We start from the raw sequence: 15,691 nt of genomic DNA, 5'->3' as shown, positions 1-15,691 counted from the left end.
ATGCCCCACGATTGCGTGCCACCGGCAGCCTCCATCGGCTGCCTGCTGGGTACTCCGTAGTGCAGCCCGCTGGGTACTGGCTGAGAAGCGCCAGATTCGCCCAACGACCAGGTACTAACTATATTTTTAGCTCGGTACAGGACAACTCCAGGGAACCCAACACCCGCTGCGACCGTCCATGGCCACCACTAACACCTGTCCAGCATTCCAACGCCCTCTTTCTCTTCCTCTCCCTCCTCCTCTCCATCGCTCCCGCTTCAACTCAACCCTTCTTTCCCTATCCTCCTTTGTCGCTCCCTTGTCTCGGCTGTCGCCATGTCCTTACCCTCCAGCAAAGCACCTCCGGCCCAGCTCTCCATCCGCTCGTTTTTCCAGGCAAAAAGCCCCAAATACGCCCCTCCTCCACCCTCGTCTCGCGACACTCCCGCCAGCAGCAGCAGACCTCCTCTTCCGCCTCCTCCGTCCGCCTCGCCCCCTGCCGCTCCGGCCCCGGGTCCTCCTCCGCAGCACCAATCGCCCGCCGCCGCCGCCGCTGCTCCGCCGCAACCCTGCGTCGATGCGCCGCTTCCGCCCCCCCCCGCCAACCTGCCCCGCGAAGCCTGCGTCCGGCTCATGTCCGACGCCGACGCCGTCGCCCTGCGTCGCATCAACGCCCTCTTGCTGCCCGTCAGCTACCCCGACTCCTTCTACCAGCGCGCCGTCTGCCCCTCCGAATCCGGCCGCTTCTCCCGCGTCATCACCTGGGCCCACGACGCCGACGAGCCCAAGGTTGTCGGCGGCGTCGTCTGCCGCGTCGAGCCTGCCGGCGACTCCGCGCCCGCCGCGCCGCACAACCTCTACATCCAGTCCCTATGCCTACTCTCGCCCTATCGCGGTATGGGCTTGATCAGCGCAGCCCTCGAAAACGTCATTGCGACTGCCGTGTCCGACCCCAATCTCGACGTGAGGACCGTCACCGCCCATGTGTGGACGGAAAACGACGAGGGCCTGCACTGGTACAATGGCCGGGGCTTCAAGCGCCAGGAGCTTCCCATCCCGGGCTACTATCTGAAGCTGCGCCCGGATTCGGCCTGGCTGGTCCAGCGCTTGGTCGGCGCCTCGGTGCGAGGCTCGCTGCCCTTGCCGCCCTCGGCCTCGCCAGCACCACCCCGCCCAGCATTAGGCACCACGGCAGCCGTCATGAACCTGGAATCTGCGTCAACGTCCCCGGGAGGTCCGCCGCCATCTAAGAGCGGCACCAGCACCCCTTCGCTGGCTTCCTCGATGGGGCAATCGTTCCAGAACCAACGACCCGACACCGAGTGGAACGATCTCCCGACGGACATGGCCCCGGGTCTTCTCGCGCCGCCACGCAGGATCGACAGCGAGCCTACATCTGGCGCCAGCTCAAGAAGCAGCTCAACGGCGCGCAAGAAGAGAGACCGGTCATACCCTGCTGCGGCGTTTGGCAACTAAGACGGGAATGGGGTGCCCGAGGGCTTACGGATAGTGAACAAGAGTCAAGACGGGTACCAAAATAGAGGACGGACAGTACCAAGAGGGCAGAGGACAGATTTCTTTTTTGCATAGACAGCCTATCGTGTATAGACCCTGTCTTGGGTTGCCCACGCAATCTTTAGACACCGACATCAGAGTAAAATTGCATCTCGTGCGCCATGCGTCCCACGGCGACGCAACAAGAGGCAAATGCAGCAGCCGAGTACCGCTTCGGCCGTGATAATCATTACCAAAGTACGATTGAATCTAGTACAAACATGGGGGGAAACGGCATGCACACAGGCTGTGGTCGGAGCCTCTTTGCTCTACCGCTGCCTACTCCACCAGATGGCCGCAATCGCAGCGAGTCCGACAATGCCCGCCGCCGCCAACAGATTCGTCGGTACCATCGGTTCCTCAACTAGGAGCTGGTCAGTGTCCTAAACCTTGTCCCACGCTGGTGAGAAGGGGGCATGGGCCTCGACATACTAGGATTTGGTATCGCGTCCAGGCTGCGCTTGATGTCTTTTCTTAGATCGGCCAGGAAGTCGTCCGGCTTCTCCATCCGCTGGGCGACGAGGGCAATCAAGGCTGCGCCCACGCCGCTGCCGTCCTTGGCAATTCCGATGCGAATCTTTTTGACGCCCTCGGGGCCGATGCCATCGATCGCGGACAGCGCCTCGTAGATCATGTCTCGGAAGAAGGGATAGTGCTCGACCAGGCTGCCGTCGATGCCAATGTCGATGATTTCTTCCTCGGGATCGTCAATCTTGCCAGACTTGAGAGCCACAGCGCCAATGGCGACAGCAGACAGCCTCGCCGCGCGACGAGCCACGGAACCGGCCACCGCCTTGAAGGCCTGGGCATCCTCCAGCGACGGATTGTAGATTTGCAGCGTATTTTCCAGCTCTTGCCGGAGGGTGGACAGCTCGGGGCTGTTGTCCGAGGCCGCGACCGACATGATGGCGCTGTCCAGACCCCAAGCCTCGAATATCCCAGACTGAGGGCTGATGTTGGTCGTGGTCTCCCAATCGTTGAAGCTGGAATTCAGGTCTTTGAAGAGCGACGTGGCATCGTTTTTCATCATGTCCAGAACCGCGAAGCGCACAATCTCGCCGAGAAACATGCCCGACACGCGCTTCTCGAACATCTGATAGCCTGGATTCACGCTCTGCGCATCCAGGGCCTTGTCCCAAGGAGTCGAGGGCAGCACATTGAGCTGGTTGTCGAAGGAGCCCCATTCTGTGTTGACGACCATCTCCCCCGTCGACGTGTCGTACTGGCCCTCAATGGACTTGTGGATGTTGGCCGTCTTCTCCATGTATGCGCCGTTGGTGCCTGTCCCAAAGATGCCGCCGAGGATGGAACGATGCTTTCCTTTCGACGTGTACGAACGCGCCATAAGCGTTCCTACAGTGTCGTTGACGAGAGCAGCCACCCTGACGGGGAGGCGCAGCCTGTCGATTTCGACCTGAAGCAAGGCGCACACGTCCTTGCCCACCGCATCCGGGATGTCGAAGCCCTTTGTCCATCTTATGAGCTTGCCCTTGTTGATGCCCAGCTGCTTGACGGGAAAGCTAAAGGTGAAGCCGAGGCGGAAAATGTGCTCGTCTCGATAGCCCATGGGGGTGCTGGAGGTGTTGCGTCGGCGCACGTGGCTCTCGAAGTGTTCGGCGTGGTGCTCTTTGAGGAACAGCTCGATCTGCTTTGCCAAGAAGGCAAAGAGCTCCGGGGCCGTCTTTGCCACCATGAGGGGCTTGGGGATTGCGACTTTGTTGTAAGTGAGGTTGAAGGTAGTGTCGCCATTGAGCGTGATGGAGCAGACGCGAAAGTTGGTCCCGCCCAGATCGATTGCCAGATACAAGCCCTATATTTTTATGCATGGGATCGGCCTGTGAGCTTCCCGCGGTGTCGCTGGGCGCCGGGGATGGGCGCATCTCACCTTTTCGGTGCCATTGGGGACGCCCGTGACGTATGTCGGGATCTGGCTGATGCTCGTGCCATCCTTTTCCAGCCCCTCGTCTGGTCGACAGGTGTGAGCAGGCGACGATGGCAGGGTGCGCGCCAGACTCACCCATTTGTCGCAAGAATTCTTGGACATGTCTGTTGGCGTCTGCGTCGGAGAAGTCGAATTCGGAGACGACGCGCGTTGTCGCGCTGGCGAGGGCCATGGTGAGAGGGCGGGAGAGGGGCGGCACGGTGGTGAACGGGGCCGGTTTCAGGCAGACTGGCTCGGGCTCAGCCTGGGCGGACGAGGAGAAGAAGCGGGGGACGAAGAAGAATGGAGATGGCGAGTGGAAGAGGCAGACGGGCGACGGCAGCCGGAGGAGGAGCAGCTTGGCGTCGTGGAGCAGAAGGTGCGCGAGCTGGCGGAGGTGTTAGCAGCCACAGTAGTCTAAATAGCTGTGGTGATGCAAGCGGTGCCAAGCATCATGGGGCCATTGCGGGGGGGAGGACAGAGAATGGCCGAGGGGGTTCCATTAGCGCGGTAAGGGTGGGTGGGTTGCAGAATCCATTGGGTGGAGGGCTCGTCAACGGCCGCCAGGGGGACGCCGAGGCCAGCTTACCAAGGTCACTGCCGCCAGCATCACCACCGAGAGCAGGCTACAGCGGTGTACTACGGCGCCGTCTTTTGCGGCTGCTGCCGTCGACATGCCGCTCCAGACCGTGACGCCAGACGCCGCCCGCGGCGCGCTGGCCTTGAGAAGACGTCGTCGTGCCGGCGTTACCGCTGCTGCTGCAATTGATGCTGCCGAAGTCGAGGTCGAGGTCGAGGGACCTGTCGATCGATGGGCTCATGCGATGCCCAGCAAGCGCCGGTTCAATCAAGGGCTGCCGTCTCGAACCGCGGTGCCGTCGGGGCTGCTGGCGCTGGGCTGTGGCTCCTTGTTGTAGTTCTGGCGGAGGGCGTGGGCCGCTGTAACCGTCTCTCTGAGCGGCATGCTCCGTCCGTGCCTGTATATATCCTGTTTGACGCTCGCGCCCTTCCGGCTGCGATCTGGTCACTCGCTGAGAGATGGCAAAAAGCGTTGTCTGGATTGGGGGGGGGGGGGGGGTTTGGGGGGGATTGGGGCTTATTGCAGGCGTTGGCGTAATGCTGCTAGGGCACTCGCCAACCAACCCGAGCAGGCTTCCCCCGCCTTCTGCTGCCCGCACTGCACAGCTGTACCTACCTGGAGGCAGGCTCGCACGCTAAGCTCGCACGCCAAGTCAATCTCTCGCCGTTGCCGCCCGCGTCTGAGCATTTGGACCAGGTCGGTCGACTGCTACTGTATCTTTTGCCGCCGCTACGTCCAACATCGTTTCCCGCGCCGTTTCGGCCTGGGCCGTTCACAGGTCCATTCCCACATCACGTCCTTGCCTCACGCATGACCTAGGAACCCCAGGTAAGTAGCATCAACTCCACAGGACACCGGCGGACCCCCCGAATACCGTAAAAGTCGCGCACCTCCCCTACATACAAGCCTCGTCGGTGGGGACAAGTCAAAAGTCGTCGCCCTGGCAAGCATCTCTCCTCTGCCTGAGAACCCCGTCTTTGCCTTGTGTCGGCAAATGGTCAACGAGGCATTGCGAATCCCAGAGGTAATCGTATCGGCGCATGGCCGCAATGACGCTGCTGGGGAGGCGGCTGAGCCTCTGGAGCACCACAGGCCAGGGGCCAGGGAGACAACAATAGGTCCGACTGGCTATTGTTTCCGTGCCTAGTATGGAACCATGTTCGAATACCTCATCCCAATGAGCCCGTCCGGTACCGGTGCCACCTTCGGCGAGCCATCCATCTTCACAACCCCACAAGACCAATGCAGCCAGCCCTACATGTCATTTTTTGCCAAGCAGGAGGCCAGCTAAGAAGCCAGGCTCTGTTTGACGACCAATGAAGCCGCCAACAGCATTCCAGCGAGCGTCAAAAACACCCTGTCCCGGTGTTCATCTCCTGTGAGGCTTTGCGTCAGTCTCCTCATGACCACCGGCTCGTGCCGTGTCCACTCACCTTCCGTGTCGAGACAGTGGGCGACCAGTACCAAGGTATTTAGGGGCAGTCGGAAGATGCTGTACACGAGGTTTCGGTCCTTGTCGTCGACATGCTCGCCCTTCAAGTAACCCATGACAGGAAAATACGCTCCGATGGATGCCTCCAGGATACAAAAGACCCCGAAAAGCATTCGCTCGCTGTCGAGGAGTACTGCACACGACAGACTCCCGCATGCAACCAGCATCGCAATTATCAAGTCCCTGGTTGCGCTCTGTCCCGAAAAAGTCATGAGCGGCCCTGAAGCGACCGTGGACCCAATCATCATGGCGCACATGAAGCTCGCAAAGATGAGTCCTAGAGGAAGCTCGCCCTCTGTGTCGGCCTGCCGACGAACGCACTTCAAAGCCGCGGTCCAAAAGAACACAAACAGGTACATGGCTCCTTCGAAGCAGCATGAGGCGAGTCCAAGAGCCATGGTCCTCTTTCTGGTGATGGCTCGCCATGACCCGCGCGCGAATCCCTCCAGCCGGTCATCATGCGTCGGCCTGATGTATCGGTAATTGCGCCAAAGACAAAGGATTGCCAAAGATGCTGCAATACTGCACCAAGAAGCTGCTCTAAAAGGGAGCCCGCGCGAACCAGATATCCGGACAAGTTGATCGCTCGCAATCCCCATTGCTATGGCCACCGTACTGCTCACGAGAGTCATGTTACTCAAGACCGTCCCCAAAGGCAATGTCGAGTCGTCAAGGCCAAGAGTGTGGTACTTGGTGACCATCCATGATTCGAAGGCGCTGAAGAGGAAAGTGGTGGCAAAACCGCCGCAAACCCGGCCTAGAAGAAGCCTTGACGGTTTGTCTGATTCGATCAAGCCACACGATGTAGAGGCGAAGAGGGAATACGCCAGGCATCCCAAATCCGGGCCGAGGCAATCCATCAATGGTCCAGCCACTGCCGCGCTGACGGCGCCGGCAGCGAAGCCGGTGGCGTACATGAGGGCGACCAGCTCCTCGGGAAGCTGTTTGTCGTATCTGTACCAGGCATAAAGGTGTGGTCCCTGTGCGGCACCCGTCAGCCTTGAGCCTTGTCGGCTCCGTGGCAGCGAACTCGCCTGCAACCAGTCGGCGCCGACCGCCAAAGCATAAACGAACAAGAACCGGCGTTGGAATTGACAGGCGGTGGCCTGGCGAGCTGAGTTGGCATCCTTTGCATCACGGAAACCGTGTTTGTGGTATACGAGAACGGCGCAGAGCCCGCATAGAGCTGCGAGAGTTGTTGTATAGAAATCCATTGTGAGAGTTGGAAGAGTCGGGAGAGTTTTGAGCTTGAGGACGGACGTGTGCCGATGGCAGAATCAAGAAGATGCTGCCAAGCGGCCGGCCAGAGGAAAAGTGCAAGAGCCTGGCAGCGTGTCTCCCAGTTGCTTGACGGGGAAGGCGCCTCGACGGGCCACCACCAGTCAGGATTAACACCAAAAGATTCCATTTCTGCTGGGTAGAAGCCGCGAGCCCGAATTCCGAGTATCTCGAAACTCGCCTGAACAAGTAGAGCGGCCCAAAGGTGGTGAGATTTCCTAGGTAGGCAGTGGCAGGTTGACGATGCTTGTCCCGCGCGATATGACGGCTAAGAACAGAAGAAGCGCAATGCTTTGGCACCCTCGGCACACGCTGCGGACTTCCGCGTCACGTGGACATGGATGGGATGGATGGGAGTTGCAAATGCCGTGTGGCGTCTGGAGCGTCTGCCGGGGCTTCTTCGGCCAATGCAGGACACTCAGCCTCCCAGCACGCGGCACACCAGTCAACGTTGGGTGCAGGCCCGAGAGGGCTGCTGGCTCATTGCCGCCACATGGCACGCTGGCGCAGAGCAGGACCTTTCCCGGGGAGAGGTCCCGTGACATGGCCTGGGCAGAAGCTGTCCTGACTCCCGGCAGTTCTCGCCAAGAGGGTGAGGTTGGGTACGGATCGTCATGTCGGCGTCATCGTCGTCGTGGCTTGGATATACGATGCGGGTGGGCATTTCTCAATCGAGGCCTTGCCGACGTTGTCTGGGTCCTCGAGCTTACGCGGCACCTCGTTGACCAGCCAGGAGAGGGAAGCCTGACAGTGCAGAGGCGCATGTTATTCTCGGTCATGCTTCTAGGTAGAAGGACGGGCGGCTAGACGGAGGAGGTGGCTCTCTTACCGCTGCTTTGCCCTGCAGTGTAGGCATTGTAGGTACCTACCTAGGTACGTATCCGTACAGTGTACTTGGTACCTTGGGCCCGGGAGCCAGGACAAGCAGCGTGGCTGGGGCTGGGGGTTCCTTCTTGAACTCGGCCCCGCCCACAGGTCCCCAAAGTCCTACTTTAACCTCCCGACAAGGAAATCAACCTTGCACGAGTCCTAGATTGTGCGCGCTACATATCTCCCATTCCTTCGCACCGCCCGGCTCCGCGAGCACCCTTTTCTTGCGCTCCGGCCATTTCGCTCAATGCGGCGGTTCACCTCCATCCCTTCGTTTCATCAAGACCTTCTGACGCCACGAAAACCGTCCAGCGACTATTGTTTGTCGTCGAGTGTCTCCATCCGAGCCCTACCGCGGTCGCCCAGCCTGGACGGCGAATCCATTGTGGGCAGCGAAAGCAAGCCCACCCGACACCCGACACGGATAGCAGCCTAAACAACTCCTTGTCGGGTACCTCCTCAAGCGCTCAAGCCGCCGAGGTACCTCGAGTGCAGGGACCTCTGGTCAAGACCCCGCCTCCGCCTGCCTTAGACAGACAAGCCCAGTGCTCGTCAGCCGCACGCCGCCGTCTTCCTTGTGCGCCTCCACCTCCCCCTCTTCCTCGAGCGGCCTTAGTAATCTATCTCTCGCAGCCCCTTCTCGCCATCTCAGCGTTCGTTGGCCTTCGCCAATTCTCTCGCCCAGCCCTTGTCAGCCGTGGCGGCCGACTTCAGCTTTTCAGCCCCCGACGACCCTCCCGGAGCAATCGCACATCCTCCCCCGACCCGCCAAAGCCCTCACGATTGCCGGGCTTGGACCAGCAGCCAGCCAAAGCTGTTCGCCTTGCTCCTTGCTCATTTCTGGTCCTTTCCCTCTCGCCTCCCCCCACACCCCTCCCCGCCTCTTGTCCCTTCCAGGCAACCCTTCCAGGCAACCCTCCCAGGCCGTCAGTGCACCTCCAATCTCGTGCTCTGACCGCGTGCCACAGCCAAACTCTTCCCGTTTCTCCTTGACGCCAGACCCCCTCGTTCCGCTTTCCATATGAGCTCTAGGAACTCCCGCCTCAAAGGCTTCGGTTTCGGGAAACGCAAATCAGCCGCGAGCATCCAGACGGGCGCAGAGGGGGTCCCTCCCACCAGTACCCCTCCGCCGGGCCAAATACCTCAGCAACACCAGATCCCCCACCCGGGCCACACGCCCCCCATCGGCGCCGCGTCGTCGTCCACGAGCCTCCCAATGAACCATCCCGGCCCGGGCAATCGCCCGCCCAGCTACTCGGCCAACTATCCTCCTCCCGGCGCCCCCGTCGACCGTACCAGTCCTCACCCGGGCCACAGCCGCACTCCGCCCAGCCAGATGGCTGGAGGGCCGCCTCCCATCAACACCAGTGCCCCCATGGGCTATCCGCCCAACATGGCTCCCATGGGTCAGGGGCCGCCGCCGCCTGGGTTCGGCGGGCAGCCGGGCTACCCTCCAGGCGGACAGCCTCCGGCCGGTGGCTCCATCGCACAGCATTTCCAGCGTACCAACCCGGCCGCAGAAGTTGAGGGTGCTAGCAAGAGCAAGGCCCAGCTGATTGTTGGCATCGACTTTGTCAGTGGCTTCCACGCATCCCTCTGATCATCCTCGCAATGGCCATGCAACATTTCTGCGGCTAACACCCGATGCAGGGCACCACCTTTTCCGGAGTCGCCTTCGCCTTTGCGACAAACAACGAGGCCAAGGAGGACATCATCACCGAGTGGCCTGGCGCTGGCTCATACACCAAGCAAAAGGTGAGGCTGGGTTGGAGAAGCAAGGCTCCCCAGCGCCCCGGAAGATGACTTATTTTGTTCTAGATCCCAACTGTCTTGTACTACGACCAGTATCAAAAGGTCGTGGGCTGGGGACCCGACATCGCCGACGCCCTGGCACCGACTGGCTACCCAAAGCCTGGCGTGCAAAAAGTGGAATGGTTCAAGTTGCAACTGATGCTCAGCGGCAACACGTACATCGATCCCATCAACCTCCCTCCCCTGCCGCCGGGCAAGTCTGAAATCGACGTCGCCGCAGACTACCTCTTCAAGCTCCGGCAAGCGATGCGGTCAGCCTTACAAAAGACCCTGGGCGAGGTGTTCAACCGAGAAGAGCGCAACATTCGGTACTACCTAACTGTGCCCGCCATCTGGAACGACGCCGGCAAGGCGGCCACTCGGGCGGCGGCGATCCAGGCCGGGTTCCTTCGCGACGAAAACGACAATCGATTGACCTTGATCTCCGAGCCCGAAGCGGCCGCCCTGTTCTGCTCAAAGACGGGGCTGCTCAACCTCAAGGTGCACGACGCTGTCCTAATCGTGGACTGCGGTGGCGGTACCGTGGATTTGATTGCCTACGAGGTGGAGGAGGAAAACCCGTTTACGGTTGCCGAGTGCACGACGGGGTCCGGCGATTCTTGCGGCTCTACGGCCCTCAATCGCAATTTCAGTAATATCCTGCGGACCAAGATCCGCAAGATGAAGCTGCCCGACGGGTCCAAGACGGCGGGGCGCGTCTACGCCAAGTGCATCATGGACTTTGAGAACAGAATCAAGGCCGATTTCCGCAACAACGGGCAGAAGTGGGCCGTCGACGTTGGCATCGAGGCCGAGTTCCCCGAGGCTGGCATCGAGGAGGGCTACATGACCTTTACCAACGAAGAAATCCTGCAGTGCTTTGAGCCAGTCGTGAATCGGATCCTGGAGCTGGTACGGAACCAGATTATTGCCATCCAGGCCCAGAACCGGACACTGCAGAACATCCTGGTCGTCGGCGGCTTCGGCGCATCGGAATACCTGTTCCAACAGATCAAGCTGCATGTTCCGCCTCAGTTCCAGTCCAAGGTTGTCCGCCCGATGGACGCCGTGGCTGCCATTGTCAAGGGTGCCGTCACTGCCGGCATCACCGAGCGCATCATCACCCACCGAGTCGCACGCCGACACTACCTCATGGCCACGCTACAGCCCTTCAAGGAGGGCTATCACCCAGAGGCCTACCGAGTGCCGTCTCTGGATGGCAAGGACCGATGCAAATTCACGCGGCAGATTTTTGTGCAAAAGGGCCAGAAAGTCAAGAACGGCGAGCCCGTCAAGGTGTCGTTTTTCCGACAAGTGGCCCCGGGCGCGACTCTTATGTACGAGGACGTGCTTTATGCTTGCGACGATGATGTCTGCCCGGAGTACACCAAAGATCCCCGTAAGCCCCCCCCCTTCTCCCCGAACTACCCTCCCCGTGTAGAGACAGTATGTCGTGCTGACTGGATGGCAGGCATCAAGGAAGTCGTCACTCTCACGTCGGACCTTTCCCGTAAGAACCTGGAAAAGGACTTTGAGAGGATGGACACACCCCAAGGAACCTTTTACCGCGTCTACTTTGACATTTACTTGACTCTGGATGGCTCGGAATTCAGCGCCGAACTAGTCTGCCAAGGCGAAGTCATGGGCCGTTGCCGTGCGCGCTTCCGGTAGCTTGGGCGAGGCGAGAGACGAATCTGAATAATTTCGATTTTGCAGCTTTGACTAGAGGCGACATGGTCATCTTGGGGGCAGATTATGATACCTATCCAACGTTGAATGCATTGGAAAGACGGCGATATAGCACGGCAGGGCAGGCCAAGCGCATATAGGCAGACGATGTTGGGGTGGGACGACGTGGAGGAAGAGCATGCGACGGTGCTGGCCATGGCCAGATGGTGTCGCCGAGGGGTCTGGCAAAGGGCAGCTCGACGAGAAATAATGTTATTCACAAAAAATGGAAGATTACGGATTTGGGCCTGAAGAAGCATACGATGATAGTCGATGATAGATGAATGAATCAAAGTTGGTTAGATGGTCAGCTATCGGCGGCGCTCAGACGATGATGATTGACGTTTTTACGGAGGGGCAAGGCAGCGCATGGAGGAAACGGCACTCTCTTGGACATGAAACGACGGAAAGGAAGATGTAAAGGATGGGATGAGGGCGGTGGTGATGACGTACTACAACTGTAGCTCGGTCGGGCTTCCGTGGCTCTGGAGAGAACGGTTATTAATTGCCCGATTGGGAAGAAGCGGATGGTGGCTGGCTGAAGAAGGACAGCCCCGTTCGTGGACCCTGGCGCTACTGCCGATCCAAGCGCTCGCCGCTTCATGGCAAGCACCAGGCGAAACCATATGACGCATCCATGCCTTACCTGAAATCTCCGATGGCCGTTTCACGCAACCAAGCCTTTCTCATTATCCTGCTGGCCAGGCTGTTTTGCATGCTCCTCGAAACTCCTTGAACAGCTCCGTTGTCCGATCTTCGTTATTCTTAATCTAAACTTGACCTCCCTCTCTTAGGCGGGCCATTTCCGATACGACTCTCTTTGCTCGCCGCTCACTGCTCTCGTCCCAACAACAGGGCGTGTCAAGATCATCACCGCCCTCCTTCGTCACTGTTTCGCCCTCGCGCCGCGCAAGCAACCGAGAGGGCAGGCAGCTCTTGGTACCGGTGTGGCCAGCTGCTCTTCATTTTCGCTCCCCCAACACTTCGATCGCCGCCTCCAACGGTCGACGCTCCCAGCTCAGACCAACTGGCCCAGGTCTCGTGCAAGCCTTCAACTCGGCCGTGCCTCTGCAAGAAAAAGCTCTACTCGCAATGTCCAGTAAGAACTGACATATACACATTTTGAAATACGCCCCGACGGGTTTTGGTTTGTTCAGCTCGGAGCTCGCCATCGGCCGGAGTCGACGAGGGTCGCGTCTCGCTCCAGCCGCCCCAAGGTGCAGGCACAGAGGGGGTAGATGGGACCAATGTTCTCATCTCATCGGTCCTGGCTCCAGTCATTGCGATTCAACTGCTCCATGAATCGGCTTTTCCTCGTCGCCATCGCAATCGCATCCTTGCTGTCCACCACATCAGCGGACGACTTTCGTCTTGTCAAACGCGACTGGCGGGCCGATGCCCCTGGCCATCCCAAACGCGCACCACCTGCCAAGAGAGGACCGCCCGAGGACGGCGAAGACAAGGTGCCCCTCGTCGTAACCAACAAATGCGAAGCAACGATATGGCCCGGTCTAGCCACCCAGGCTGGCACTGGCCCGGGCACAGGGGGCTTCGAGCTGGAACCAGGCAAGAACAAGACAATGTGGGTTGGATCCGACTGGCAGGGCCGTATCTGGGGTCGAACCAACTGCACCGTCAATGGTGAATCCTGCGCCTGCAAAACGGGCGACTGCTTCGCGAAATTGGACTGCGAGTTCAGCGTACGTATCAGGTCGTCTCGCGCATCCTCTCCATGTACTGACGGACGGCGTGTGGCTAGGGAGCGCCCCCAGCGACCCTTGCCGAGTTCAACCTCGCCGGCGGAGTTGACGGCATGCAAACGTTTTACGACATCTCCTTGGTCGACGGATACAACTTGCCTATGGGCATCAGCTATATCCCTGCCAAGAACACGACGTACATTCCGCCTAACCTGACAAACTGCGCTTGCATCGCGACCGAGGGCTGGCTATTTGCCAAAGCTCCCACGGGCACCTTTTACGCCAACTCGTCATTTCCCGTGCCGCTCGAGGCCAACGAGACCAACGAGAGCGTCAGCGGCTGGTGTCCCTGGCCGAATCTCGCCTTTCCCCCAACTAAGCCTGGGGATGGCGTCTACCCCTACCCTGACGACAACGTTCAGAGGCCTGCCTTTTCCCCCTGCAAGAGCGCGTGCGCCACGACGGGCTCGGACAAGGACTGCTGCATTGGCAAGTACCACGACCCCAATATTTGCAAGCCGTCGCGCTACAGCACCTCGGTCAAGACGGTATGCCCGGATGCCTACAGCTTTGCCTTTGATGACCAGAAGTCGACCTTTATCGTTCCCAAGGGCGGCGGCTGGGAGGTCGTCATGTGCCCGGTCGGACGGTCGACTAACATTCTGCGTCAGCTGGGCAAGGAGCTGTTTGAAATTGCGAGCGGCGGCAGGTTATCGGAGCCGTCTATGAAGCGGCTGCGGGATATCGGCTATATCGAAGCCGCGAGGGGAGCCGCGGGCAGTGTACGGCATCTCAGCCCAGCGCTCACGATTCTGACAGCTGCTCTCGCCGTCGTGTGGTCTGCGCTATAAGAGGTGGAAAGTCCAAGGAGGCATACGACTGCTGGGTTGCTCTGCCCCTGGCGGGCATGGGCACTCGGGCGTGGACCAAGCTTAGAGGATTGAGAGCGACTGGGGATGACAGAGTGTGCGATGGCGGCGAAGGAGTCGCATCAGCCCATTGATGACGGGGGACGTGTGGCGGAGGAAGCAACCTACAGACCACAACAGCTGCTTAGGAGAGCACTACCTAGAGTTCATATACCCATTCTGCAGACGTGGAGAAACCTAGCACATGATATATTTAGCTCCTGTCTAACCCCTGGTGCGTGACTCTAATGCTCACGTAGTACGGTATGCCTGGAATATGTCGTCCGCCCAGCGGTGTGAAATGGCACGCTCAACGCCGACCCGACTGATGATGACACGACAGCATGGGAAGGCCTCCCCCCTTTAGCTGCGCTGCCCTCTTTCCTTTCTCCTACGCTCCCACTCGGCGCGTTCCTCGTCGTCGCTGCCACTAAACTCTGCATCGTCGTCGGAGTCGTCGGCGGCGGGGGCGTCGACGCCAGGGACGGGCGGGGCAGGGGGGGCGGACTTGGCGTTGTTTGAGGGGCGGGCATCGACGTTGACAAAGTCACCTGCGTTTTGGCTGGCATACTCGTGCTGCTGGATGAGGTCGCGGAGGTCCTTGTTGGACGGGTCGACGAGCTGGAGCGGGGTCAGGCGGGCCTTGTTGCGGACGCGCGGGTTGGAGCCGGCCTCGAGCATCATGTCGATGAGGGCGCGGCCAAAGGGCCGCTGGGCGGGGGGTTCGGCATTGAGCCAGCGGATGACGGTGTGGAGGGGGGTGTCGCCCTCGAGGCGGTTGACGGGGTCGCATTCGAAGTTGGGTTGGTCGAGGAGGAGGTCGATGATTTCGTCTGCGCCGTGTTTTGGTCGCGGGTTAGCCAAAGCCAACAAGGGGAAGGGGGGGCTGAGGGGAGTTTGAACCGACAGTTGCCGTGGGAGGCGGCCTCGTGGTAGAGGTGGTTGCCCATGACGGTGGTGGTGGAGTTGAGGAGCGTCGAGATGTCGTCTTCGGAGCGGTCGGCCAGAACCTCGACGAGGAGCTCCGTGTTGTTGCGGCGGCAGGCTTCGATGAGGAGTTCCTTGACGGACGCGCCCTATAAAGAAGGGCATCGCATGGTCAGAACCCCTTCTCAAGCACCATCTCTCTGCTCGTCCCAACTTTTGTGACTTCAAGAGGGAGGAGTCGCTTTTACCTCGTGCTCTTCCTCGGCGGCCATGATGTCGCAGAACCGGACGGGACGACAACGGTGGATGACGAAGCTGCGTGTGTTTTTTTCCTTTTTTTTGGTTATCCCAGGGAGAGGCTTGGCGGGGTTGACTGGAGAGGATATATGGCGCGAGGTTGCGAGGAGGGACGGGATGCGAGACGATCGGATGGGCGATGAGGCGCGGAAGACGGGGGGGTGGCGTGGAGGGGCTTGCAGGGCGGTGCTGGCGGGGCGCGCAAGGGGTAGGGGCGGGAAAGGGGGAGGCGAGCGAGGGAGGGAGTGGGAGTGAGTGAGGGCGGTGATGGGCTTCAGGCTTCAGGTACCTGCTGCTGGGCAACTGTGGGCGCTGTACTTTGGCGCCTGGGGCCGGAGCACGGACCGGGAAGTCGGCCTCTTAGCGGCGGTGACTCGGGGGGACGAGACGTCACGGGCAGGTGCTTCAGGTACTGTGGTACCTGAGGGTGGGTGCGGAATTGCCGCCTGCAAGTACGTAGTGGACCCCACCATCAAACCCGCGCCGGCTCTTCGTCGGAGGATAATTGGACCATGACGGCTTTTTGGCTCACTTTTTCCCGTTCGTTCAACTACCAAACACTGCCGCAAACTCGACCACAGGCCACTGGCGCTCGGGCGCAGGCTTCAGCTCAGAGGACCACGCTCTCATTTCACAGGCCTAGTAGACGCAACCAGCCTCCCGGCA

The 15,691-nt window shown here is 60.1% G+C and overlaps 6 protein-coding genes across 6 annotated transcripts; 3 read left to right on the top strand and 3 right to left on the bottom strand.

Moving 5' to 3' along the window:
* Positions 1–315: 315 nt before the first annotated feature.
* Positions 316–1,455, top strand: HRG_04458 (GCN5-related N acetyltransferase; the record flags this gene model as incomplete). Its single annotated transcript, XM_044862929.1, has 1 exon — positions 316–1,455. One exon carries the CDS (start codon positions 316–318, stop codon positions 1,453–1,455), a length of 1,140 nt encoding a protein of 379 aa, XP_044721543.1.
* A 347-nt stretch (positions 1,456–1,802) lies between these two features.
* HRG_04457 (hexokinase domain-containing protein) lies at positions 1,803–4,418 on the bottom strand (the record flags this gene model as incomplete). The annotated part of the gene is made up of 7 exons (XM_044862928.1): positions 1,803–1,897; positions 1,966–3,082; positions 3,131–3,343; positions 3,419–3,498; positions 3,551–3,842; positions 4,044–4,175; positions 4,323–4,418. 7 exons carry the CDS (start codon positions 4,416–4,418, stop codon positions 1,803–1,805), a joined length of 2,025 nt encoding a protein of 674 aa, XP_044721542.1.
* A 903-nt stretch (positions 4,419–5,321) lies between these two features.
* HRG_04456 (sugar-tranasporter) lies at positions 5,322–6,740 on the bottom strand (the record flags this gene model as incomplete). Its single annotated transcript, XM_044862927.1, has 4 exons — positions 5,322–5,410; positions 5,468–5,831; positions 6,150–6,506; positions 6,561–6,740. The coding sequence occupies 4 exons, from the start codon at positions 6,738–6,740 to the stop codon at positions 5,322–5,324; spliced, it is 990 nt and encodes a 329-aa protein (XP_044721541.1).
* A 1,955-nt stretch (positions 6,741–8,695) lies between these two features.
* Positions 8,696–11,136, top strand: HRG_04455 (hsp70 protein; the record flags this gene model as incomplete). The annotated part of the gene is made up of 5 exons (XM_044862926.1): positions 8,696–9,080; positions 9,132–9,247; positions 9,325–9,429; positions 9,493–10,864; positions 10,937–11,136. The coding sequence occupies 5 exons, from the start codon at positions 8,696–8,698 to the stop codon at positions 11,134–11,136; spliced, it is 2,178 nt and encodes a 725-aa protein (XP_044721540.1).
* A 1,355-nt stretch (positions 11,137–12,491) lies between these two features.
* HRG_04454 (thaumatin family domain-containing protein) lies at positions 12,492–13,744 on the top strand (the record flags this gene model as incomplete). Its single annotated transcript, XM_044862925.1, has 3 exons — positions 12,492–12,893; positions 12,953–13,225; positions 13,370–13,744. The coding sequence occupies 3 exons, from the start codon at positions 12,492–12,494 to the stop codon at positions 13,742–13,744; spliced, it is 1,050 nt and encodes a 349-aa protein (XP_044721539.1).
* Positions 13,745–14,164: 420 nt separating this feature from the next.
* On the bottom strand, positions 14,165–15,000 carry HRG_04453 (ankyrin repeats (many copies) domain-containing protein; the record flags this gene model as incomplete). The annotated part of the gene is made up of 3 exons (XM_044862924.1): positions 14,165–14,634; positions 14,709–14,877; positions 14,977–15,000. 3 exons carry the CDS (start codon positions 14,998–15,000, stop codon positions 14,165–14,167), a joined length of 663 nt encoding a protein of 220 aa, XP_044721538.1.
* Positions 15,001–15,691: the final 691 nt, after the last annotated feature.

The sequence above is a fragment of the Hirsutella rhossiliensis genome (assembly GCF_020360975.1).
Source record: "Hirsutella rhossiliensis strain HR02 chromosome Unknown scaffold00004, whole genome shotgun sequence".
In the NCBI taxonomy this organism is placed as follows: domain Eukaryota; kingdom Fungi; phylum Ascomycota; class Sordariomycetes; order Hypocreales; family Ophiocordycipitaceae; genus Hirsutella; species Hirsutella rhossiliensis.
The sequence above is the reverse complement of the archived record's forward strand: the minus strand, read 5'-3'. Positions and strand labels throughout refer to the sequence as shown.